Source organism: Eucyclogobius newberryi, unplaced genomic scaffold (assembly GCF_026437365.1).
Source record: "Eucyclogobius newberryi isolate DKJ021-1_F unplaced genomic scaffold, fEucNew1.0.hap1 SCAF_5, whole genome shotgun sequence".
Classification (NCBI taxonomy): domain Eukaryota; kingdom Metazoa; phylum Chordata; class Actinopteri; order Gobiiformes; family Gobiidae; genus Eucyclogobius; species Eucyclogobius newberryi.
The window spans coordinates 36,152,992-36,180,724 of record NW_027316167.1 but is presented as its reverse complement, the minus strand read 5'-3'; the positions used below and the strand labels follow the sequence as shown (position 1 = coordinate 36,180,724).

The 27,733-nt window shown below is 46.1% G+C and overlaps 1 protein-coding gene across 1 annotated transcript in view; it reads right to left on the bottom strand.

Moving 5' to 3' along the window:
- Window positions 1-1,995: 1,995 nt before the first annotated feature.
- mpped2a (metallophosphoesterase domain containing 2a) overlaps window positions 1,996-27,733 on the bottom strand; it is a 48,657-nt gene continuing 22,919 nt past the window's right edge. Inside the window, exons 3-6 of the mRNA XM_072464777.1 lie at window positions 20,867-21,092; window positions 3,680-3,795; window positions 2,408-2,521; window positions 1,996-2,210 (exon numbers count right to left, since the gene is read on the bottom strand). Coding sequence (XP_072320878.1) covers window positions 2,092-2,210; window positions 2,408-2,521; window positions 3,680-3,795; window positions 20,867-21,092 — 575 coding nt within the window. The 3' untranslated portion in view covers window positions 1,996-2,091. The remainder of the gene's footprint in view (window positions 2,211-2,407; window positions 2,522-3,679; window positions 3,796-20,866; window positions 21,093-27,733) is intronic.

Below are 27,733 nucleotides of genomic sequence, written 5' to 3'. Positions count from 1 at the left end.
TATCAAAATTAAATATTGTGCTGATGTTGTTAAAACAACATTACTTCAAACAAAATGAATCTGATTTTGACTTTGGGGCTAGAACTAAAGACTAAAAATAAATACACCAGATTGTACAAACATATTAAGTCTAAATTCTGCTCATTTTAATATCATTTAAAGCGGCTCAGACACCGAAGCACAGGAAAGTTGTTTAAATTAAATTGAAAAACATATTGCAACATTTTATAGATATTTGAAGTGCCAGAAAAGTTTCTTAGTCTCGATCGATTTTGAAAAAAAAATGATTTCAGAGCAAGGACCAAGCCAGGACTTTACAAGGTCAAAGTAAAGACAATTTATTACATAAAACCTGGTCTAAACTAAACTCTAAAATTAACCAGGGCGGAAGTTGAACAAAACAAGGATTTTTTTCAAAATAAAATGCCTTAACCAGGACTGAACCAAGACCAGGTCTGGATTGAACCTAGATTTTTTTTTATTTAATTTAAAAAACACACAAATAAACCAAGACTAAACCAGGTCCAAACCAAGTCTGCTGGTGTGGACTTTGCCTCGGCCAACAAGAAAAGATCGTAAAGAATAACAGTAAAAGCGCTAAACACAAATAGCTGATAAAATCAAACTGAAATGGGACTTTTTCACAAAAAAGTATCATTATTTTACACATGGACAAATACTTCAACAAGAAAAAGATTGTTTTCACCAAAAAAACTTAGACTTATGGCAGAATATCGGCGTTTGGAGAAATCTGTACATTTGATAAAACATTCAGCATGATTTTATGAACGTGAATTCAACAGTGGCACATCGCGGCTCGCCAAACAACAAGCTAAAGAAGGGTTTGAATTTGAGTTTTAACCAAGAAACAGCAGCTAAAAGACTGAACAATGATAAATATGTCGTATTAGGGCATAGGTAAGTTTAACGCCATACTGTGGTACATTCCAGGAAAAGCAAAAAGATCTCCACAGACAATTTTCCACAAGGTCAGCAAACCAGAACAAGTTTGAACCAGTCACTAAACCAGGACTAAACCGGGACTAAAGCGGGGCTAAACTAAGAGGAAGAATGAAATAAATAGAAATCAAACCAAGAGCTGAATCCAGCAAGACCAAACCAGAATGAATAAAATACAAAGATTTACATTGGGAGAAGTGATTAATGATGGTTAGAAATGTGAGACTTTTAAAAACCTGAACAAAGACTTTAAGGACACACATTCCGCATTTTTAGACCTGAGCAGACAAGGATTGATGAAAGTGTGAATGTAAATACTGCAGACATGTTTGTGACGAGGAACACTGTCAGAACTGGGTAAAACCAGAGGAAAAGTCAACTGTGCAGAATGTGTGTCGTTCAAGGCTAATTAAGGTAGTTATTATAAAGTGGTACCAAACAGTGCCCTTCAATGAGCCATCCTTCATTGTGTTCATTTAAACCCGTCAGGAGCAGGAGACTCAAACCTGGGACCCTTTGGCTTTGAGGCTTGGTGTGTGCCATGTTCAACTTCATAAATATTTACAATGCAATAGTTTAATTTAAAAATACCATCAACATTCAAGAAAACCACATATATTTTAAAGATTAATATGAAACAAAATCACACATTTGTTTAAACGTAATCATACTTTTACCAGCATTTTGAATTACATTATGGCACGAACGCAAACGCCAATATTCTCCAATGTCAACTCCCCCAAAAGTATTATTGAATCCCCCATAAAGTCATGTCTTTTTACAACAATAGTTCAGAGAAAAATTTGCAAAGAACCAAAAGTTGGCGGCACATTTTGAGTCCATACAAACTTCCACAGATTCACTAAAGCTCGGCTGAAGATGAGGAGTTTGCTTTAAAAAATGCCGCCATTTTGAAGTTTTCTGTTTGAAGAAGTAGAAGTATTTATATAAAAGAGGTGCTGGTTTCGGAGCGGGGCACGTCGACACAAGCTTAAAACGATCCAAAAAAAGTTATTAAACCTAAAACTACTCCATGTCAAATTGTTTTAAACTTGAGACGGATTCCTTGCTGTCCAAGAGAGCAGGGCGGGGCCTCAGGTGGAGGGGGGGTCTCCAAATGTGGGCGGAGTCTCATGACGAGGGCGGGTTTGGCAGGTCGAACACAATGGGAGGGTTTGTGGGCTGGAAGCTGACGGTGCAGGTGGAGGCGTTGATGAAAGTTGTGTAGCCGTCCGTCATTAGGCCGTAACCTGAAACCAGAAACAAACTATAACCTGTGACAGAGGGAAACCTGAAACTATTCAACAAAATCTTGACTAAAACTAAACATTCAGTCTAAAGACAAAAAAACTAAATTGGTTGTCAAAATTAACTGGGTGAGAGCTGCTTTTGCCCTTTGCCTTTATGGATCCGTCCCCCTGGTGGTTTGAGCTTGTATTATACTCACCTTCGTGAATTCCTCCGAAAGCATGAAGTTTGGGCCGGACTCTCTTCTGCACCGTGTTCAACAGCTCCACACAACCCACTCTCTGCAGCTCCTTTGGCACCCAGTCTCTGAAACCTGAAACACAAACACTTTTAAACTACAGTCTCTGAAACCTGAAACACAAACACTTTTAAACTACAGTCTCTGAAACCTGAAACACAAACACTTTTAAACTACAGTCTCTGAAACCTGAAACACAAACACTTTTAAACTACAGTCTCTGAAACCTGAAACACAAACACTTTTAAACTACAGTCTCTGAAACAAAAACACTTTTAAACTACAGTCTCTGAAACCTGAAACACAAACACTTTTTTGAAACTAGTCTCTGAAACCTGAAACACAAACACTTTGAAACTACAATATCTGAAACCTGAAACAAAAACATTTTAAAGTGTGTGTGTGTTTCGGGGACTGTAGTTCGAAACTACTTTTAAACTAAAGTCTCTTGAATCTGAAACACAAACACTTTTAAACTACGATCTCTGAAACCTGAAACAAAAACACTTTAAAACTACAATTTCTGAAACCTGAAACACAAACTCTTCTTAACAGTCTCTGAAACCTGAAACAAAAACACTTTAAAACTACAATTTCTGAAACCTGAAATCCAAACACTTTTAAACTACATTCTCTGAAACAACATTGTAAACTAGTTTCTGAAACCTGAAACACTTTTAAACAAGAATCTCTGAAACCTGAAACAGAAACACTTTAAACTACAGTCTCTGAAACCTGAAACGAAATTGTTAAACTACACGCTGGGCTGTGTAAGCCCTGCCCACCAGCCGCTGCAGGGAAACCCCCATGTGTGGTCAGTGTTGTGTGTTGTGTGCGTTACCCAGTGGCGGCCCGTGTGTGTGGTCAGTGTTGTGTGTTGTGTGCGTTACCCAGTGGCGGCCCGTGTGTGTGGTCAGTGTTGTGTGTTGTGTGCGTTACCCAGCGGCGGCCCGTGTGTGTGGTCAGTGTTGTGTGTTGTGTGCGCTACCCAGTGGCGGCCCGTGTGTGTGGTCAGTGTTGTGTGTTGTGTGCGCTACCCAGTGGCGGCCCGTGTGTGTGGTCAGTGTTGTGGGTTGTGTGCGTTACCCAGTGGCGGCCCGTGTGTGTGGTCAGTGTTGTGGGTTTTGTGCGTTATCCAGCGGCGGCCCGTGTGTGTGGTCAGTGTTGTGTGTTTTGTGCTTTACCCAGCGGCGGCCCGTGTGTGTGGTCAGTGTTGTGTGTTTTGTGCTTTACCCAGCGGCGGCCCATGCGTCATGAGGATGTCCACGCCGTCTGGGATCTGGTTCCACTTGTCGAGCAGAGACTGACCTCTCGGCAGGTTGAAGGCCCAGCCATTGAACCAGGGAGTCCTGAAACACAAAAACGAGTCCTTAGTCTACTCACAAAGCGTTTTCTGACACGAATGATAACTTCAGCCGGTTTCACAGGCTCAGAGGCTCACAGGGTTCAGTTTAACTCAAGAGTCTGTTGCCGCGGTAACCATCACAGAAACTAACATGGTCTGAAGTAGGTCTGAGTTCTCTGAAGGCCCGCACGCACACGCGCACGCGCACTTCCTTCCCTCCTCTTGGTCTCTGGTGGAGTCCTGGCTCTTCTTCCTCTTCTCATCTCCTCTCCTACTCCCACCCTCTCTACCCCCTCTCCCTACTCTCCTCCCTCCTCTCCTTCCCCTCTTCTTCCCCTCTTCCTCATTTCCCTTCTCTCTTTCCTTCCTTCCCTCCTCTTGGTCCCTGGTGGAGTCCTGGCTCTTCTTCCTCCTCTCCTCCTCCCTCCTCTCCTCCCTGGCGGAGTCCTGGTTCTTCTTCCTCCTCCTCTCGTCTTGTCTCCTCTCCTCCTCCCACCCTCTCTGCCTCCTCTCCTCCCTGGCGGAGTCCTGGTGGTTCTTCTTCCTCCTCCTCTCGTCTCGTCTCGGCTCCTCTCCTCTCCTCCTCCCCCCCTCTCCCTCCTCTCCCCCTCTCCCTCCTCTCCTCCCTGGTGGAGTCCTGGTGGTTCACAGATCAGCGAGTTGTGTCCTGGAGCCTCTTCAAACACACTGCACCTGACACTGTTAAAGTCTGATTAATGACGACTGCAACAGGGACTGAACCAGGACTAAAACTGGACTGAGCCAGCACTAAACCAGGACTAAAACTGGACTGAACCAGGACTAAAACTGGACTGAATCAGGATTCAACCAGGACTAAAACTGGACTGAATCAGGACTCAACCAGGAATAAAACTGGACTGAATCAGGACTAAAGCAGGACTAAAACTGGATTAAAGCAGGACTAAAAATGGACCAAAGCAGAACTAAAACTGGACCAAAGCAGGATTAAAACTGGACCAAAGTAGGACTAAAACTGGACCAAAGCAGGACTAAAGCCAGAGTTGTCAACCTGGATTAGTCTTGATTTATTCCTGATTTAGTCCATTATCCATTCTCTCTCCTTTATTATGGTCTGATGGCACTCCTCTGTTGGTTTTGTCCCCATTTAGTCTTGGTTTAGTCCTGGTGCAGATCTGATTTAATCCGGTCTGTTGTTTGTTCCTGTACAATTTATCTATTAGTCTTGTCTGCAGAACTCCTCTGGTGGTTTAGTCTGTTCAGTCCGTGTTCAGTCCGTGTTCAGTCCGTGTTCAGTCCGTGTTCAGTCCGTGTTCAGTCCGTGTTCAGTCCGTGTTCAGTCCATTATCCAGTCCTCGTTTGTTCTTGTATAATTCCTTCATTAGTCTCTCGTCCGCTGAACTCCTCTGGCGGCTTCGTTAGCAGACTAATTGAATATCGACGTCCTTTCGTTGGGGCTAAATGGTTTCGGTCGGAGGTTTTAACCCACGCCGTCTCCCCAGGGGCATGCGGGGTAATGAGCAGGGGGTTGCCGTGGAAACCGCTCCTGTGCAGTCCCATGACGAGAACGGACGAGAGGGAGAGAGAGAGTCAACGGCTTTTTAATGATGTATTGTCAGGGTTAAGAGTGATAGAAGTCTGCTTTTAGTCCTAGTGTGGTCTGAATTAGTCCTGGGTTAGTCCTGGGTTAAACCCTTTTGAGTTCTGCCTGGGTCCGGATTCAGTCCCAATATAACAGGACTAAAACGTCACGGACATTGGACTAAACCAGGACAAAAACTCTTTGGCTCCTGCTTATACCTTGTTTATTGCCAGTTCAGAACCATTTTACTCCTGGTTTAGTTCTACTTAAATACCTATCCCAGATGCCTGTACAGTCCATTGTTTCAGTCCTCATTTAAACCACCTAAAGTCCTTGTTTACACCTGGTTCAGTCCTGGTTCAGTTCCTACACACGTTCCTGCACAGTCCATTGTTTCAGTCTTAGCACATCGCTGTTCCCTGGAGGCTTGTGATAAATGATGTTTTAGCTCAGGCCACCTTCAGAGGACCAAACCAGGACCAAACCAGGACCGAAGATTAATGTGTCTGTGGCGCGGGTCATGGTCCGGGTTTTGAACTGGTTTAAAGGTGGGTTTAAGAGGTCTAACAAAGTCTGGAGGATCTGATCGAGACAAACGGAGTAAAAACATGAGCAGAGAGAAAGAGAGAAGCAGGTACAGAGGAGCAGGAGTACGACAGGTGCAGAGGAGCAGGCTTTAGAGTGAGATAATTGGACATTGTATTGAAGAAAAATACAGACTTGGACAATGAAACAATATCATATGTTATAGAATGTGGTCCCGGGCCTTGCAGAGGCCAAACCCAGAGCTGGAGGCGATCGGGATGGGGATGTAGAACCTGCCCTCCTGGCAAGAGGTCTGTCCTGGAGGGGAGGCGAGTTGGTGAGCTGCAACAGAGCCTGTGCAGCAGTGGGAACCAAATCCTCACTGGCCAGAATGGGGCCACCAGGAGGAGTCTGTGGCTGTCCTTCAGAACTATCAGGAGGGTTGGATAAATCAACGGAAATGGAGGAAATGCGTAGAGAACATGGGGTCAGCCGAGAGCCAGTGCATCCAGACCCAACGGGCTGGTATTATCCATTAGAGTATCAGAGAGGGCAAAAAGATCCACTTGGGCCCTGCCGAACATCCACCAGATGCTGGAGACCACCTCTGGGTGAAGCCTCTATTCCCCTGGCAATAGAGTCTGTCGGGAAAGGTAGTCCGCCATCTGATTCCGCATTCTCTGGAGATAAGTTGCCCATTGGCTGGTAAAGTAGACTGATGTGAGAATCAGCCGGATTCTCTGTGTGAGCTTTACTGACTTGATCCCCCAATGTAGTCTATACGGTACACCACAGATAAGTAGCTTCGGCAGGAAATGACGTAGTCCCAAGTGCACAGCGACTAGTTCCAACATGTTTATGTGTTCTTCGACCAAACATGGGGCCCACATTGTCACACGTGACCCCGCCAGGTTGCAACCCAACCCCTGGAAGATGCAGCAGTACAAACAACTTCTCTCCATGATGGGAAAGAACCCAATAGAACCCCTTGTGTAATTCAGGGCAAAGCAAAAAAAAATATGTCTGTTTGCCATAACCCGACCGACTTGGTAAAAATATAGGCGACTGAAAAAAATATATCAGCATTTTGTCAAAATGATGCCAAATTTTTTTTTGTCTTATATCTCGCCGACTCAACGACCGTTTTTTCAAAAAAGCGCTGTGTTGAATAATTTTATATCACTGAAACTCGCTACAAATATTTTAAAGCCGTTGAGAAATGTAACCCAACACGAACGGAGAACGTCTCATTGACTGTTGAAGCAGGACGCCTGGCGGTCAGTGCGGGTCACTGGCAGAATAAAAAAAAATGGCGACAACAACATGCGTGTTCAGTATGTCGGTGACAGATCGGTCGAGGCGAGGAAACGGGGTGAGAATTAAGAATGATTGATAATTGATGGTTTTAAGACAGACTGATACGTGGCGTGATGTGCTAGTGGACTTGGTAGGTGAAAAAGATGATATTGATCGCTATTCTGTGACGCTGAGTGCCAACAAAGCGTCCGATCATTCAAACGAAGTGGAGTGAATTATCATTAAATGGGTGGAAAAAAAGTTACCTACCGACCCACTTGAAAAATGTTGGGTCGGGTTACAGCAAACATACAATTTATTTAGGGCAGCCCAATGTCTGTCCCTCCACTGGGACAGGGAGTGCAAACACTGGGGAGATACAAAGTTTCTGGCGCCTGTGTGTGTAACGAGCTGGATCCAGCTGTACGCTGTTCAGCCACATCTGCATGGGACACAAAGAGAGCAGTACCAAGGGAACCACACTGAAGGCTGCGATCAGCTTCCCTAGAGGTTGAAGATATTGTAGGAAAGGCAGAGCCCTGCCATCACGAAATGCAGTCAGCATGCTCACAATGTCTTCGATGCGTTTGGGTGAAGGACAAGCATCCATGGCAACAGTGTTCAGCGCAATCCCCAGAAGAAATGATGTCCTGGGTGGGAACCAGATTGCTCATTTCCATGTTCACCCACAACCCCAACAAACTCACGTGATCAAGCACCACTCCTGTATCGTTAATTGCGAGTGGGTGCACAAACCAACCAATCATCCAGGTAAGGCAGGATCTTCAAACCCCGTGCCTACAGTGGAGACAAGACCACCACCACAACCCGAGTGAACACTCTGGGAGACAGGGATAGTCCAAATGGGAGGACCCTGAACTGGAAATGTCTCCCTTGGGATGTAAAACGAAGGAATTTGCAGTGATGGCAATCAATCGGTATGTGAAAATATGCGTCCTTCAAATCAATGGTGGTAAATCATTCGCCCCGAGACAGAGTTTGAAGCACTTCTGCGGTACGGAGCATGTGGAATGGCATAACTTTTAAAAACAGGTCTTTTTGGGAACAAGAAAATACCTTGAATACCTGGGTTCACAGGCGCAATGGCACCTTTGTCCAGCAGGGTTGCCATTTCCTGGTCGATTGTCCTGGCCCTTGCCAGGTCCGTGATTGTAGTTGTTAGGACCCGCCCTGAATTGGGAAGCCGGTGTCAGAACCAACCGCAAGCCTGTAATCCTCACCTATGACTCTTCCGGCCTCTAGAAGGCCTGGGGCGTTGTCGGCCGGACTGTGATGACCGAGGCATGTGTGACACAGTAGCCCCGAGTTGCTCACTTTGGGAAGGGCCAGCCCTTGTACCCGCCCGCCGAGGAACCACAAATGGGCCCAGTGTGCCCGAATAGGTCTGATGGCCTTCAGTAGAAGAGGTCACAACTAAGGGAGGGACCAGACAATGGAGAGCTTCCCGTGCAGCAGCCCCAAAAATAGCTCACTACAGGTAATCATCTCAAGGTCCGCCTGTCAGTCTCCGTCAAATGTGACTGCGCCAACCACACCTGTCGACCCATCAGAGTCAGGGTGGATAACAAGAGGCCAAGCTCCCTCAACATAAAAACAAAAGCCTGAAGGGAAGAGTCAGCTAAACCCTATGTGGGTGTATCAACACCAATAGCTTCAAGTGAAGACGTCAGGCTCAACAATAAAAGGAATAGAGAATTTCCAATACGACCCATGCGTGCCCCAGCGTCCTATGCCCTGAAGAGCAATTCATCCATAAGACAACACTGAGGGCGCGGGCACCTAGCATTAGGTCGCAGAGCCTCGTCCGGAGTCACAATAAGGGAAGCCACAGTCGGTTCCAACGCTGGCATGTGACTTAGAGGATTTGCAGAGAAGTCAAATAAATTAGGCAAAACTGTTCCCGTTTACTTTAGCTTTAGCCACGCCTCAAACACACAAACCTGGAATTACTAAATATCTTTTTGTCACTCGCTCAGATCAATCTCTGGATTAAAAAGTGTAATTCAGAAGAATATTTTATTTATTAAGAAAACACAGAGAGGTTTGGAGACGCTCCACAGTAAACCAGTTGAAACGAGGCTTTACAAACTCGCCTGATATTAGGATATTAGGAATTTGGCCTGGAACCAACACATCAGCACATTTAGGTCAAAGCCTGATAATTAGCATGTGAATCTGTCATCTTAAAGACATAAATATCATGAAATAAACATACTATTCTATACTCCAGACTGAGAAAACTTGCTGGTGTTCGTGAGGTTCATACAGGTCAGGTTTAACCATGTAATCTGACCCTACACAGCTCAGTCTGAGGTCAGGGAGTGCACAGGCCTCGTTCAGGCGCTCAGAGTCCTGGGACGGCTCGGGAAAGTGTCAGATTTTGGGAAAAGTCCTGGGGAATGTTGTGTGACAGAAAGACGGCTCCTCCCTGGTCTTTGTCTGGTTCACACAGGTCAGGTTTAATGACAGTAACTTGACCCCAGCGATTCCTCCGCTCTCCACTCAATGTACCGGTTTTAGTCTCGTTTTAGTCCTGGGTTTTAGTCCTGGTTTTAGACCCGGTTATTCCTGGTTTAGTCTTGGTTTCGGTCCTGGTTTTGTCTTGGTTTCGGTCCTGAACTTAGTCTCTGTTTTTTTGGTTTGGTGACAGTCAGGTTTGGTTTAAGTCCAGGTTTAGTCTTGGTTAGTTCTGGTTTCAGGCTGTGTTCTGATGTAGTCTTGGTTTGGTCCTGTTCCAGGTTTAGTCATAGTTTAATCTCAATTAAATGTGCTAATTTTATTTTAGTCCTGGTTTAGCTCTGGTTTCAGTTTAGTTTTAGTCCCAGTTTGGTTCTGGTTTTGCCCTGGAGTTTCACAGTTACATTCTAAATCTAATCAGACTTTTCCACTCGCTGTAGATGTTTCTGACAAAGGGAATCATTCAAAATGTTGCATTTGACATTGTTTCGATGAACCTTCACACCTTTAATAAGACTTTAATATTAGGTTGGCATACATGAAAATGCTTGACCAACTTAGCAAGAAGCCAAAGGACCAACAAAAATTGGTCGTATCTTCTGGACTATAAGTCGCCCCTTTTTTTTATAGTTTTGGCCGGGGTGCGATTATACTTATACTCCGGAGAGACTTGTATGTGATATTATTTGTTATTTTCACACTTGCAAACGCATTTCATACTCCAGTGCAACTTATGTTATTTTCTTCTCTATTATGCATTTTTTGGCTGGTGCAACTTATAGTCCGGAAAATACAGTAACTTTGGACATGCCTGCTTTAGAACAAGGTGAGGAGCTCTGGTTTATTATTGGTTCATTAACAAACTGGTGCCTACAACATTTGTCGTTATTTAAATACATGTTGTCGTTGAGTTCACCATTTTGGCCTCTCAGTTATGTATTAAAAAACTAAATATATTTCTTCTGTCACTGTCAATGCTACGACAGCATCTCTGGGGCCGCTCGGTGGCGGAGTGGATAGCACAAATGCAGGCTGTTCAAAGGCAACTCCGACAATTTGTCCTTCCAAAATAAAAATTACACCAGGACAAAAGCTGGAGTAAAACTAGAACAAAACTAGGACCAATCACAAATCACATATTTGTTCAGCCAAAAAAAAACATTTAATTTCACCAGATAACTTTCCTCGTGTGTGCACAATATTTTATTTCAGAATGTCATGAAATGTTTGTTAGAAGAAATTGTGTCTAACACTACATTCATGACATAATCTCCAGAAGAACAACTCATCCGGAAATGTAATCATCTCATCTGGTATAAAACACTACAGCGGCACTGGGATCTACTTAGTTGCCTAAAGTCAATTCAAACAGACTGTGCAAATCGCACGTAAACCCGGCTTGTTGACTGAGAGGAGTGACTTTCCCAAAAAATACTGGGCGCAAATGGTCCTGCCCTCTTCTAATCTGTATTCAGATACAGACAAGTGGCGTTCGACTGCACCAGGTAAGAATCTGCCACTCACTCGTTTCAGATCGGCGCCAGCGACGATCGACGGCCCCTTCGCCACAGACTTGCTCTCGTGGCTCTGTTTTCTAACACGCTACGTTAAGAGTTACGTTAACATGTGAACAACTTCACTGTCTGAAAGTCAAATGCTGTCCACTAATCCAGGTCGGGAAAAAAGTGTGGTTGCAAGAACATCTATTTATTAGTAATTATAGCCGCAAAGTTTTGGTGCAAATGCTAAAGAAGTCGTCGAAACTAAATGCCTCTTTGGGTCTTTTTGCACAATCTAACTTCTAAATGTAGTGATTGTTGTAAATTAAACCGTCTTAAATTTCCTATCAATGTTATAAAACTAACAGTGCAAAGAAAACGCGACATGATAAACAAACGCTTGAGATGAAGAGGCTGAAGCTGCAGTGGAAAACAGTAACTTTAGCACAGATCTTCTATATGAAACTATGCAGACTTGGACTCTTTGGCCTCATCTTGTCGTCTCACTTCCTGGTTTTCATCTGCCTAAAAACTTGTATCTAAACCACTCTCACCTTCGACCTCTCCGTCTGCTCCCGGTAACCTCTGACCTCTGTCGGCGTTGTGAGAAACCGCTCTTCAAAAGTGAGAAGGAAAACTCAACAACGCAACGTCTAAAGAGCTCAAAGGAACATCGAGGCCAACAGAAACTTGAGATATTTTAGCGCAATTGGGTTAGCAATTATTACTCACGATTATTGGGAGAAACGTTCAGTTGTTCAACTTTAGCTCAAAACGTCCAGGTTCTTCTCATTTTATGACCAGCGGTGACATTCTCATTCTCAGTCTTCATTCTCGCGTTGTCGTCACGGTTTAAACATGTCTCGGCTGCACTTCCTTCCCTTGCCCCATGACCAGAGGTTATCTGGGCCAAACACCACTCTCTGAATACGTTGAACTACACAAACTAAAACAACAGAGTGTGAGTTTGGATGAGGGAAGTGCTCTCACCATTGTGTGTCGGTGTTTGGAGCGTCATGAGTGACAGGTCAGGATGTGGATGACGACACTTTAAACGCCATTTATTTCAGCGCAGAAAAGTCTTCAACAATGGACACACTTTGGCCTGGTTTAGGTCCGGTCTGTGCTTCCCTGGTTCAGTCCCAAATTTACGGATTTATGCTGCGTTCACGGGCATTAGTCTATGGGTTTTTTCCTCGACTGCTCTGGACCTTGTAATTCCTCCTGTGTGTGACCTAGGAAACGTCCAAGAGTATGGTAATTAGAGATTGGATCTCGAGGTTAATCAACAAAAACACTAACGAGATTCTGTTATTTATATGTGTTTAGCGGTTTAGCATTAGTCACTAGTAAATTCAAAGTAGGGCCGTGCGGACGACCTTCACAAAGGTCATATTTTGAAAGGATTCTTTTAATATTAACTTCATATGTGTGTAAACTTTTATTCAACCAGAATCTGACACCTGAATCTACATTTAAAACAGAAAATGTAGACAGTTTTCCAGCTCCACTCTCGCTTCAGTGTCAGCTCTAGCTCTAGTTCTCGCTGTCGCAGAACTGCTCCCGTTTGTGCCTTTACAAAGCGGTGCAAGGTTCATATTGAGGAAATCATGCCGAAGAAAACAGCAACATTTTGTGATGTCGTGCACCGATGAGCTCAGGCCATGGAGACCAGTACGATTCATCTGTGGTTCCTCTGTGGCTCCTCTTTGGCTCCTCTGTGGCTCCACTTCCAGATCTTTTTACACTTCGATTGTCGAAGCTCGTAACGTTCAAGTGCGAAATCACCAAACTCTGGGTTTCCCTGAACACAGCATTGGTCCTGGTTTAAAGATTCCACAGCTTACTTCACCTTGAGAGATGATCTTGCTTTGAATGTTCATTGGTATGGCATTAAACTCATCCATCTCCATGGAGACGAGCAGCTCACAGCAAGAATCATGTTCTCAGTGTGTTAATCCTAGTTTGTAATTAAATAAATGCCAAGTTAAATGCCATATTCCACTCCAGCCATTGCAATGATCTCTGCAGGGAGACGAGTGGCAAAGATATGTTTTAAATGTCTTTCCTTTAAAATCTTTCCTTTTTGCATTAACGGGGTGGCTCCGGTACAGATGTTGGTTCGACGACCAGAAGCTTCTCATCATGAGTCCTCTGCAAAGTAACGTCACTCGCCCGCAATTCAAACATGATTCCTCGTTCCTCCTCCTCGTTCCTCCTCCTCGTTCCTTCTCCTCGTTCCTCCTCAACGTTCCTCCTCAACGTTACTCCTCCCCGTTCCTCGTTCCTGACGCTTTTCATTGACTCTGGAATGATGGCAGCGGAGGAGACACTCAGAGGAAAGAAAATAAGTGCAGACAAATCAGGTTAACAGCAGCCGCAGCCTCACAGACAACGCAATGTGACATTTCAGAAGGAAGAAAATACAAAGCTCATCAAGACTGAAGTGACTCCGCACTCAAGGCCAGACTCTCTTTTCACTTGGAAACAACTTTGTCCAAGCACAAAAAGGTTTTATTTAATTGAATCCACTTCATCCATAGATTCCTCTGGGACATTTTTCTCCCCCAGAGACACAAAGAACGGCCCTTAAAGTCACCCCTACACCAAACTTCGAACAGAAGGATGATGCAAACATGTTCCACTTCATGTCGCTGTAGTAAATGAGACCAGTTCCATATCCCTCATCTGCGCATGTCTGACTTGACTCACTGCACCGCCGCCAAAATTACGGAGAAATCGATTTTCTTCTGCAACAGTGTCAAGTTGAACAGTTCAGACGCACCAAAAGAGAACGTGCAGAGTATATGAACTACATTTGAACACCGAGGAGAAACTTTTATCGAACACAATCTCATAACAGTTTAATGACTTAAAGGAATAGTGGAGGGTTTTTCGCCGAGTGCTCATGCGCACTCACCCCCGTATGGAAGCACATAAAAGCCTCGTTGCTACACGTGCGTTTGTTTATTAGCGCGATGGATCGCATTGCATCTCTCGTCTCCGTAGATTTCTGCCTCTTCTGAGCCAGCTCGAACTGTCTTTTTCTGTCTTAATTTTGTCGTGTACACCGAGGGAACTATATTATAATAGATCCATGCGCTTAGACACGCACTGGCATATCAACCACGCATGCGCAGCCAGGAAAACGTGCTGCTATGCTGGGGACGAGCCAACAAGGCTGCAGCTATGCAGTAGGTGCATCCTATAATTGACATGTGAATGAACTACTCGGCTGTCCATGCCACGAGGAAATGAGACAAAGATTTGGCGCCAAAAAATCCTCCATTATTCCTTTAATACTCTTGCGGTGGACAAAGAAAACCATTATTATATTATAAATGATTAAGATGTGAACTATGTGTGGATGTGAGCTTCTAAAACACAAAGGCTCTGCACGCTCGCCCGGTGTAGCCGTGTAGGTCTGTGCCCTCAGACTGTGTGAACCGAGCCCGAACCCGAGTCCAAGCTCGAGTCTGGAACAGCAGCAAATGAATATCAGTGAAATTTTGACCAAAGCAACGAGGAAAAAACACTGAGGCTGAGGCCTGGGAAAACCAGTAATAAACCAGGTCCAAACTAGGACTAAACCAGGACTAAACCCAGACTGAACTAAGACTAAACTCAGATTAAACCAGGACTAAACCCAGACTGAACTAGGGCTAAACCTGGACTAAACTAGGGCTAAACCTGGACTAAACTAGGGCTAAACCTGGACTAAACTAGGGCTGAACCAGGGCTATACCAGGGCTGAACAGACAGAGGGTTGGCTTATGCTCAGATGAACTGCCTGGTTGGATTTTGCCGTTAATCAAATCGATGAGAATCCTCTGACAACTTAATTAAGAAAATAAGTGATTAAACCAAACGTAGAATCTTGTTACAGGGATTTTTTTTTTCTTATTTTCCTCGTCTCGTTCTTTAAAGTTAAACATGAGACGCAGAGGAGAGCACGCCCACTCGCAGTTCATTAAGACAAAGACATGTCACACGCCACAAGTTAAAGACCGGTCCGTGGGTTTTATTCCACTAATTGGAAAAACATGTTATGTTTTTTTGTCATTTTTACTAACCAAGTTTTTATTTTTTTCAATTTAGTCCGACAAGACAAAGGAGCAGTTCTGTTTTGGGAACATTTAATAATTCATCATAATAATGATGAGACACACGCTTCACACTTCAGATTACTTTTACCTGAAAGGAGGATCATATTATTCTTATTCTTATTATGTGAACATTGGACTTTGATATACTAGTATGACCCTGATGGCCTGGTCACATGACCCTGATGGCTCATTATAACAGGCCTGTCCTTTGGGCCGATGCAAACACACGCCGTCCTTCCGGGAGATGCAGATGTGTCATTTACAGACGAGATGTTTTTTATATTCATGAATTCAACTGCAAAGGTCAGAGCCATTTAGAGCCAGAACAACTCTGTCCATCTTTATTTCAGTCCGTCTATGTTTCAGATGCCCTCCCGTTCTCCTGTTCCCCATATTAGTTTAACTGAGATGCAGAAGGTCAAATGTCTCCAGTTCAGGCGAGACACTAAATGCAAAACTCTTTCTCGATGTAGATGTTTTCACCTGAAACTACAATTCTGTCCCAAGAAGTAACAATGTTTAATTCTTTCATTGAATCCACTTCATCCATAGCTTTATCTGGGACATTTTCCTCCCACAGAGACAAAGATCAGGCCTTAGCTCCTACACACACCAAACTGTACAATTTGTGACTCAGATTGAATTGAAGGATTTGGATATAATTCTAACCTAATCTAATAATGAGGCAGAATGTGAATTCTTATGCAAATTTTCAGTCAGATCTAGTTTAACACTAACTAAATAAGAAATCCAAAATGCCATCTGTAATTTTTGGGGGATTTAATGTCAAGGATCAATGAAAAAGGTTGATGTTTTCCTGTTGATCTGCAGCAAAATAATGGAGCTCAAGTCGTGTTATTTTTGGCACCTTGCTGAAGCTCGTAAACTCATACAGGAAGCGCTCTTTTACTCAACTTCCTGTTTGTGTTTATTGACCTGTCACACTTTTTTAAAAGGTCTGGTGTCGTTCTGGTCTATTTAAAACCCTCTTGGTCCCGATTTAGACTAACTTAGTCCAGCCCTGGTTTAGCCCTGGTTTTCCCCTGGTTTCAAGCTGTTCGAACACTTTTGCATACTTTAGCGAGGGAGACAACAAACAAAACAACTTGAGATTTATTTTTTTTTAGGAAGAAACTATACAAGCACAGAGTTAAATGCTAAAGAAAAGGTTAATTTACCAGAATATGGTCCCGGTCTAGACCTGGTTCAGCCCTGGTTCAGCCCTGGTTCAGCCCTGGTTCAGCCCTGGTTCAGCCCTGGTTCAGCCCTGGTTCAGCCCTGGTTCAGCCCTGGTTCAGCCCTGGTTCAGCCCTGGTTCAGCCCTGGTTCAGCCCTGGTTCAGCCCTGGTTCAGCCCTGGTTCAGCCCTGGTTCAGCCCTGGTTCAGACCTGGTGTAGGGTAATTATACTCGTTTCTTGCTCACACATTTGTACCAAGATGGAATGTATGTTCTCTGGGACTAGCCATTTCATTGTGGACAACACGTGTAGCACTTTAGGTAGTTAATGTTCATATTCATATTTAAAAGGGCACCATCTGAAGCTTGTTCAGCAAAACATTAATATCTACTCAGTCTCATTCTCTGAAGGCGAGTACACGATTCATTGACCGACAATCATAATTCTATAAAGATCAATACAAAGGCTCTATAAACCAGGATGGTTTTGTGTGGTTTAATAAACAAAGATATAAAATCAATCAATGACACATTTGGTTACACACCTGGGCTCAACTTAGTTAGAAGAAATGCTGGTATTAAGAATTAGGTTTTGATTGGTTTTAGGGAATAATTCAAGGGAACCTGTCTTTAAATGCCACTCTGTAATCAGCCACTCTCAGGTCTCACGTGTCCAAGGAAGGTGTGGAGCGAGGCCTCTCACGCCTTTGCGTTCTTAGAGTCCTTTGCGTCCTTGGAGCTGTCCGGGGCGCTGATGCTTGAGCAGGTTTAGCATTCGAAGAGTTTGATGAGTCCAGGGTTCGTTGAATTGTGCATTTTTTTGATGAAGATGTTCGGGTTGTTTGGTGAAAGCCGAGTTTGGAAGACAATGCAGCCTCCCTGGTGGGGGAGGGGCCCCTGCGGGGGTCCTCGACCCGGTGTGTTGTCCTGGCAGGTCACGTGCCGGCGAAAGAAGAGAAGGAAGCAGAGCTGAGTCTGCTCTTTCATTGGGAGGAGTGGCCTAGTGGGAGTGGCTTTAACTCTTGATCAAACTTATTCTCAGTTTGGGCAAATTTAACTCAAACCAGCAAAAATGACATGTGACCATAACAAAATACACAACATTGTCAACGAACACACATCAATAGCAGGTAATGAGACAGTACATTAAGTACGACATGAACACACTTCAAACCAGTTCTTGTGGCAAACTAAACTAAAACATGATTTAGTCACAAGTTTAGATCACAGAGTCAGCATCAAGTTGGTTTGGATGTGAAATATAGTCATTAAGAAACGTAGTCCTGAGGAATGTCTTATCAGATTCAGGGGGAAGGGTTCCGGTGAAGACAGTGTCCTCTCCGTGGGGGGTCATTCCTTTACACCCAACACTATGCTTTGATTTCTGCAACTGTGTTGAGCTGTGAAAAGGTATTGTCTTTCAATCGTCTTTTGGGGACATATGGGTCCCCTACATGGTTCAGACCTGGTTCAGACCTGGTTCGGTCCTGGTTCGGTCCTGATTCGGTCCTGGTTTGGTCCTGGTTCGGTCCTGGTTCGGTCCTGCTTTGGTCCTGTTTGTGATGTGTAGATCTAGGACAAAGGGCCAGAGCTGCAGAGGCTAATTTTAGAGTGACCCACATGAGTTTATTTAGACTCAGACAAACACAGACACAGCAGACAAAACACAAACTAGAGCCCACGTTAACACAGATTCTTAAAATGACTTTAAATTTAAAGATATGCAATTAATCAGCATTTAATCGAGGTTTCATTATTTCTCCCCAGGGAGGCATCTAGGAGACATCCAGAACAGATGTCCGAGCCACGTGGAGGAGCAGCGGCTCGACTCCGAGCTCCCCCCGTGTGACTGAGCTCCTCACCCAATCTCTAAGCTGGAGGAACCTCATTTCAACCGCTTGTATCCGCAGATGAGTGTGTGGATGCAAAACAACTCAGACGAGACTGAAATCATCGTCATTGGCCCACAGAAACAAAGAGAAAGTGTTTGCAGAGGAATAGACATCTGGGGGGAATAATGGACTCAGACTTGAACTTTAACAGCCACGTCAAATCAATAACATCAGCAGCTTTTTACCATCTTAAAAACATTGCCAAATGAAAAGTATAGTGTCTAAACCACATTTTGAGAGACTTATCCATGCGTTTGTCTCCAGTAGATTAGACTACTGTAACAGCCTGCTCACTGGCAGGCTTTTAGCTAGGATTTGAAAACACCCCGTCCAACCGGGGGCTTAATTTTTTTTCGAAGGGAAAGGCTATGGTAAGCAAATATGTGTTTCACGACCTTTTTTCAACAATTTTACTAAATAAAGCGGCGCTTTTAACGAGGAGGCGATCTAGAGCGGCATCCGCACGCCTCTCGTATCATATTGACTTTCCACACTCTCGCGCCGCCTGCGCCTCTCGGCCGTGCGGATCACACTCTGCCACATAGGAGCGGCGTATCGCGCCGTATTTTACATGGTATTTGGCCGTGGAGGTTCGGCATTTTCCAGACCACGGCCAATCCAGCCAATCAGAGCCAAGCACACAAACTTTGTCGACCAATCAGCGCGCAGCATGCAAATTTTCACTTGTAAACAGTCAACTGTCATGGCGCGGACTGCGGTGGACTATCGTCAAACGCTTCCCAGCTCGATTTAAAAACTTTTCTAAAATGTATTCATAAAAATTACACCGTCCTTGCCCTCGAAAATGTCCGTCCACATGTCGAGATATCCTGTCCAAAAGACGGGAAGACGGCCCTCTAGCTAAAAGCCTGCTCACTGGCCTCTCCAAACGAGCTGTAAAACTGTTGCAGTACATCCAGAACGCTGCTGCTCGGGTCCTGACTAAAACCAGGAAGTACCATCACATTAGTCCTGTTCTCAGGTCTCTGCACTGGCTTCAGGCGCAGATAATAGACTTTAAAGCAGCTTTGCTTGTATGCAAGTCTCTCCATGGCCTAGCGCCAAAGTACATCTCGGACATGTCAGTGCCATATGAACCATCTCGTACTCTGAGGTCCTCAAGGGACCGGCCTCCTGCTGGTTTTTTGAAGCACTTTGTCTCAATTGTGCTCTACCAATAAACGTGCCTCGTCTTGCCTTGCCTAAAACTGGACTTGGCCAGGTCTAAAATGGGACTAAACCAGGACTAAACCAGGGCTAAACCAGGGCTAAGCAAGGGCTAAAATGAGACTAAACCAATGCTAAAACTGAAAGAGAAGGAACATCCTGCAAAGAACAAAATATTCCATAATCAATTTTGCAATTTTGGTTTGATTGCGTTAAAATGTGAGCTAAACATTCTCCTCAAGTAACGTCAAAATAATATACTTAAGCACAAGTGCAAAATAGTGGTAAAAAAAAGAGCTTGGAGAAACGGAGAGTTGAGTTCTCAATACAAAAGGGCCACAGCAGCCACAAGGGCCCTGGTTCAGCTGTAGTTTTATGTGAGACAGACGAGGGTCACGTTAGTTTAGCCCGAGTCAGACTGTGAAAGAGAGAGCGAGAGGTCAGACTGAAGCACTTAACCTCTGAGACCACTATGAGAGAGAGGAGGAGAGACAGGGGGGGAGAGAAAGCAAGAGAGCAAGAGAGAGAGCGAGAGCATGAGAGCAAAAGAGATGCTAACTTACATGTTGAGCCCAAATGCATAGCAAAACAAAGCTAGCATAGAACGTTAGCATCAGCTGTTTATCGACGCACGGCACTCTCTGTGTCAAGACGCAAAATATGATATTTCCAGGTCATAATGCATATAACATTATCCAAAGCCAAAGCATTACATAAAGAGGTTAAATGCGACGTAGAAGTCAAAGAAATTAGGCAAAACTGTTCCTGTTTACTCTAGCTATTTGTGAATCGCTCAGATCAGCCTCAGGAATAAAAAGTATAATTCAGGAGGATTAAGATTAGATTTATGAAGAAACATTAATTATATAGCAGAGCCAGGCCTGAGCAGGAAACACAGACACAAATGAACCTAAAAGAGCCAACAAAACCAACCAGAACAGAGACGGAACAAACTGCCATGGGCTTCAAACCCAAAAAAACAAATGAGCAAATTCACATTTTAACAAATATTACAACCGACTGAGACATGGCTTCTTTTGTGACCTGAGCAGTGTGTGTAATTTATTTAAATACTATTATTTTGGTATTCATTTGGTCCATTGATTGTAAATATTAAGGCCATAAACCCGTCTGAAAACGGGAAAAACAAAACCTTAAACCGTTTGGACCACTGCACCACTGGTTCCTACTTAGCGCAATCCTAGAGTTCAAATTATTCAAAGCATCGAGTTTATCCATCCATGGACACAATTCCAAACTAAATATGTTGTTTAAATGTGCAAAAAGTCCTAAACCATAGTCTATAAACCAATAAATGAGCACTTTTCAACTAGTATGCTAGCTCCACTTGTGATGCTCGTTTTGGGCACTCACCAGGGTGTGCCGTATATCCTGAAGCCCTTGATGGTCACGTCGCTGTCCTGCAGGTAAACGCCGTTGGTGAGGAGCGACTGAACATTGTCGAAGTCCTCGGGTTTGAGCTTGGACACGGATGGAAAGCGATAATAGTCCTGCTTCACCAGCTCCGCCATGAAGTCCTTATCGAACGTCAGCTCGTGGTTCCCCGCGATCACCACTTTGAACTCGTACGGGAGCCCGCCTGGACAGAAGAGAGAGGGGGTGAGAACCAGGGTGGAAGCAGGCTGAAGCAGGCTAAAGAACAAACAGAGATATTGTGGAAGGATATTCTTTTAATCCATCCATCCATTTTCTTCCGCTTTATCCGGGGCCGGGTTGCGGGGGCAGCAGTCTAACCAAGTCTCAGACTTCCTTCTCCCCAGACACTTCCTCCAACTCCTCCGGGGGGATCCCGAGGCGTTCCCAGGCCAGCCGAGAGACAGTTTCTCCAGCCTGTCCTGGGTCTTCCCCGGTGGGACATGCCCGGAACACCTCCCCAGGGAGCGCCCAGGAGGCATCCAGAACAGATGCCCGAGCCACCTCAGCTGGCTTCTCTCGACGTGGAGGAGCAGCGGCTCTACTCCGAGCTCCCCCCGTGTGGCCGAGCTCCTCACCTTATCTCTAAGGGAGCGTCCAGCCACACGGCGGAGGAAACTCATTTCGACCGCTTGTATCCACGATCTTGTTCTTTCGGTCATTACCCAAAGCTCATGACCATAGGTGAGGGTAGGAACGTAGACCGACCGGTAAATCGAGAGCTTTGCCTTTCGACTCAGCTCGTTCTTTACCACAACAGTCCGATGCAGCGACTGCATCAGTGCAGCCGCTGCACCGATCAGCCTGTCAATCTCACGCTCCCATCCTTCCCTCACTCGTGAACAAGACCCCGAGATACTTGAACTCCTCCACTTGGGGCAAGGACACCCCACCCACCTGGAGAGGGCAAGCCACCTTTTTCCGGTCGAGAACCATGGCCTCGGATTTGGAGGTGCTGATTCTCATCCCAGCCGCTTCACACTGCTGCAAACCGTCCCAGTGCATGTTGCAGGTCCGGGTTTGATGGAGCCATCAGGACAACATCGTCTGCAAACAGCAGAGATGAGATCCTGTGGTCCCCAAACCGGACACCCTCTGACCCCTGACTGCGCCTAGAAATTCTGTCCATAAAAACTATGAACAGAACCGGTGACAAAGGGCAGCCCTGGCGGAGTCCAACATGCACTGGGAACAGGTCTGACTTACTGCCGGCAATGCGAACACAGTTCCTGCTCCGGTCATACAGGGACTGGACACCCCTGAGCAAAGGGCCCCGGAGCACTCCCCAAAGGACACCCCGAGGGACACGGTCGAAAGCCTTCTCCAGATCCACAAAGCACATGTGGACTGGTTGGGCAACCTCTCATGAACCCTCGAGCACCCGATGGAGGGTATAGAGCTGCTGCTCCTCCTGAATCAGAGGTTCGACTATCGGTCGGATTCTCCTCTCAGTACCTTGGAATAGACCTTAACTGGGAGGCTGAGGAGTGTGATCCCTCAGTAGTTGGAACACACCCTCCGGTCCCCCTTCTTGAACAGAGGGACCACCACCCCGGTCTGCCAGTCCAGAGGCACGGTCCCCGACCGCCCCGCGATGTTGCAGAGACGTGTCAGCCAAAACAGTCCTACAACATCCAGAGACTTTAGGTACTCAGGGCGGATCTCATCCAACCCCGGAGCCCTGCCACCGAGGAGTTTGCGAACAACCTCAGTGACTTCAGCTTGGGTGATGGATGAGCCAGCCTCCGAGTCCCTGGTCTCTACTTTCTCTTCAGAAGACGTGACTGAGGGATTAAGGAGGTCCTCAAAGTATTCCTTCCACCGTCCGGCGACATCCCCAGTCGAGGTCAGCAGGCCTCCACCCGCACCGTAGACGTGTTGGTGAGGCACTGCTTCCCCCTCCTGAGGCGCCGGACGGTTTGCCAGAATTTCTTTGGGGCCGACCGATAGTCCTCCTCCATGGCCTCCCCGAACTCCTCCCAGGCCCAGGTTTTTGCCTCTGCGACAGCACGAGCTGCGGCTCGCCTGGCCTGCCGATACCCGTCGATGACCTCAGGAGACCTACAAGCCAGAGTAGCCTGATAGGCCTCCTTCTTCAGTCTGACGGCATCCCTTACTTCCAGTGTCCACCACCGGGTTCGGGGGTTGCCGCCACGACAGGCACCGGAGACCTTGTGACCACAGCTCCGAGCAGCCGCATCAACAATGGAAGCAATACATTTTTAATAACGTAACTGAAACTTCTATAGAGAACATTTACAAACAAAGTGTATTATTGATGAAATCAGAGGTAGTTTTTGACCTTTTTATTACCGGTATATACGCATAATAATGTTGCCGTCTTGGTTAAAAAAGGTCTTTTTAAATACTTTTTAGATTATTTAAGTCCAGAGAAACATAACCATTAAAACAAGAGCACAATATAATGTGCTAGTATAAAGATAAGTTTATACTATACTAGCTTTAAGATGTTACTCTGAAGCGAAAATTTGCATATATTTTTCATGCAATATATTGGCTTTTGATTGAGCTCATCATAAACTCATTTACATAATATAAAGATGTCAAGATTATTTGATTAATCAATAATTGTGATTATTCAGGTCACAATATGATCAAATAAGAACCGAAAAATTCTAATCGTGACTATTTAAGAATCAAAATGAGCTATATTTAAAAAGGTAAAGTTATTTTCTATCTGCCCATTTTTAAATCATATTTACTTTTGTTTTGTCCTTCAGAAAGTTAAATCTCTTAAAGCTGGTCACAAACTCCAACAGAAACGCACAAGACAATGTTGAATTAAAAATGATTCAAGATTTCACAGTTGTTTGCTCTCCGTAATCGTGAATAATTGTTAAATTGTGTCTTTTTTCCCCCTCACAATAATCGAAACACTAACATTTGACATCACCACATCCCCGATTTAAAACCATTTCCCCCTGAAAACTCGATTGCGCCCTTTTGATTCTACGCTCTGGAAACATTTGTGAGTCGGCGTGATGTCCCAGGTCCCGGTCCTTGGTCTGTCCCTGGTCTCGGCCTTGAAACACCCCCCCGCGTCTCCCCCTTCCATCCCCACGTCTGCAACTTCCACTTAACCAGACTGAAATATGGCGGTGCCGAGAGCAGCCGTGACCCTGAACTAATCACACGGCGTCGGAGGCTTGTGGGGCCGTGGCGGACGACTGCGCGCGCTGACAAACGACCCTGTCCTTTCCCGTTATAGAGAGAAGACGTACGGCGGCACGCTGGGGTCAAACTGCACCGGGGGGGAGGCTGTGCAGGTGGAGCGGCGAGGGGCCGACGGGGAGGGCACGGGGCAGAGAAACACATGACCGGACACAGGAACTCGTACGGGTTTCTGCCTAGACTTTTTTACTTTATTACAAGTCCCTAATACAATTGTTTTCATCTTTTAAAGAGGAATTGTCCAGACACAGCTTTGGCAGCCTTCGGGTTGAGTCCTTGGGCAAGATTCTAGGACCCTAAAATAAGACGAAGGGCGAAGAAATGAGACGGGACGGGATAAAATTCACAACAAACTACGATCGCAGCACCATTAAAAGTAGGGCTGCAACGATTACTCGAGTAAATTGAGTAATTTGATTACAAAAAAGCTTTGATTATTATTTTATTGCCTCAATGATTTGTTTAATTTACATATGTAATCAAAAACACGTGAATCTGTGAGGTGCGGAGCGCACGGAATGACTTGTGGCACTTTTGTTTCATACGGAGCTTCTTCCGGACATGCAGCAGCTAAAGCTCAGCAGAGAGCGGTATGTTGTTAACTCACAAGTGCGACCGGGAAGAGTTTTGTTGTGTGAAAGAGCACGGTGTTTTGAGCTGTAACTCTGAAGACATTTTCAAGCCTTGAAATAATTATTTTTACGTCCCTGTCAACATGACAGGTACCGATCATTTGGTACCTGTCATGGCTAATTCTGAATCGGTCACAAGGAAAACAGAATAACATAATTAATGAAAAATTAACTTTTATTAACATGTCTCGTTATCATTTACAGGCTGAGAAATAGATTTTCAAAGTTAGGGGCCAGGGGGGCCCCCTACCCAAAAAAATTAGGGGCCCCCCAGCAATTTCTGGGGCCCACAAGCGTGCGCGGCATCGCGGCGTCAAAAGAACAAGATAAATGTGTTGTTTTAAACATGGTTATTAGCATGCAAAACAATTTAAAGTACTTTTATCTGTTATTTGATATGAAGAGCACAAATTCTGAATTCCTATAAACCAGAGATCATGATCTTTAATACTGTTTAATTTAATATAATGTTTCTTAGATACAAAATAAATACTGTTTACAGCATTTGACACAAGGAGATCTTGTGGAATATATAAAATCACAGCCTACAAAATAAACTACTAACATATATACATTGCCCCGATGCTAACAACTTCAAAGGGGGCGGGGCCCTTGGGGCCCTTGGATACTTCCACATTGACATTGTCACTAATGTGCAAAACTACAGCTTTTGTTGCAAACAACTTTAAAAAGACTGAATTGCGGACTGAGGAGAGGATTGACGCCCGCCAACCTCCATCCATCCATCTTCTGCCGCTTTATCCGGGGCCAGGTCGCAGTCTGAGCAGGGACTCCCAGACCTCCTTCTCCCCAGACACTTCCTCTAACTCCTCCGGGGGGATCCCGAGGCGTTCCCAGGCCAGCCGAGAGACATAGTCTCTCCAGCGTGTCCTGGGTCTTCCCCGGGGCCTCTTCCCGGTGGGACATGCCTGAAACACCTCCCGAGGGAGGCGCCCAGGAGGCATCCGGAACAGATGCCCGAGCCACCTCAGCTGGCTCCTCTCGACGTGGAGGAGCAGCGGCTCTACTCCGAGCTCCCCCCATGTGGCCGAGCTCCTCACCTTATCTCTAAGGGAGCGCCCAGCCACACGGCGGAGGAAACTCATTTTGACCGCTTGTATCCGCGATCTTGTTCTTTCGGTCACTACCCAAAGCTCGTGACCATAGGTGAGGGTAGGAACGTAGACCGACCGGTAAATAGAGAGCTTTGCCTTTCGGCTCAGCTCCCTCTTCACCACAACGGTCCGATGCAGCGACTGCATCACTGCAGCCGCTGCACCGATCCGCCTGTCGATCTCACGCTCCATCCTTCCCTCACTCGTGAACAAGACCCCGAGATACTTGAACTCCTCCACTTGGGGCAAGGACACCCCACCCACCTGGAGAGGACAAGCCACCTTTTTCCGGTCGAGAACGATGGCCTCGGAGTTGGAGGTGCTGATTCTCATCCCAGCCGCTTCACACTCGGCTGCAAACCGTCCCAGTGCATGCTGCAGGTCCGGGTTTGATGGAGCCATCAGGACAACATCGTCTGCAAACAGCAGAGATGAGATCCTGTGGTCCCCAAACCGGACACCCTCCGACCCCTGACTGCGCCTAGAAATTCTGTCCATAAAAATTATGAACAGAACCGGTGACAAAGGGCAGCCCTGGCGGAGTCCAACATGCACTGGGAACAGGTCTGACTTACTGCCGGCAATGCGAACACAGCTCCTGCTCCGGTCATACACGGACCGGACAGCCCTGAGCAAAGGGCCCCGGACCCCGTACTCCCGGAGCACCCCCCAAAGGACACCCCGAGGGACACGGTCGAAAGCCTTCTCCAGATCCACAAAGCACATGTGGACTGGTTGGGCAAACTCCCATGAACCCTCGAGCACCCGATGGAGGGTATAGAGCTGGTCCAGTGTTCCACGACCGGGACGAAAACCACTCTGCTCCTCCTGAATCAGAGGTTCGACTATCGGTCGGATTCTCCCCTCCAGTACCTTGGAATAGACCTTACCCGGGAGGCTGAGGAGTGTGATCCCTCTGTAGTTGGAACACACCCTCCGGTCCCCCTTCTTGAACAGAGGGACCACCACCCCGGTCTGCCAGTCCAGAGGCACGGTCCCCGAACGCCACGCGATGTTGCAGAGACGTGTCCGCCAAGACAGTCCTACAACATCCAGAGACTTTAGGTACTCAGGGCGGATCTCATCCACCCCCGGAGCCCTGCCACCGAGGAGTTTGCGAACAACCTCAGTGACTTCAGCTTGGGTGATGGATGAGCCAGCCTCCGAGTCCCCGGTCTCTACTTCCTCTTCGGAAGACGTGACTGAGGGATTAAGGAGATCCTCAAAGTATTCCTTCCACCGTCCGACGACATCTCCGTCGAGGTCAGCAGGCCTCCACCCGCACCGTAAACGGTGTTGGTGAGGCACTGCTTCCCCCTCCTGAGGCGCCGGACGGTTTGCCAGAATTTCTTTGGTGCCGACCGATAGTCCTCCTCCATGGCCTCCCCGAACTCCTCCCAGGCCCGGGTTTTTGCCTCTGCGACAGCACGAGCCGCGGCTCGCTTGGCCTGCCGATACCCGTCGATGACCTCCGGAGACCTACAAGCCAGAGTGGCCTGATAGGCCTCCTTCTTCAGTCTGACGGCATCCCTTACTTCCAGTGTCCACCACCGGGTTCGGGGGTTGCCGCCACGACAGGCACCGGAGACCTTGCGACCACAGCTCCGAGCAGCCGCATCAACAATGGAGGCGGAGAACATTGAGCCCGCCAACCTCGATATCACAAAATTAGACCGGGCATTTCCGAGTACAACCGAACGCAACCGAACGCAGCGGCCAATCAGATGCCCGCTTTCATCGACATCAGATCACGGACACCGCTCGGCCAATGAGAAGCGAGAAGACTGCGAAGTGGCATGTCTGTCAAAACGAAACTTAAGCGATGGAAATGCCCGCGCACATGCTCCGCTGCCTTCCTCCGCTGTATA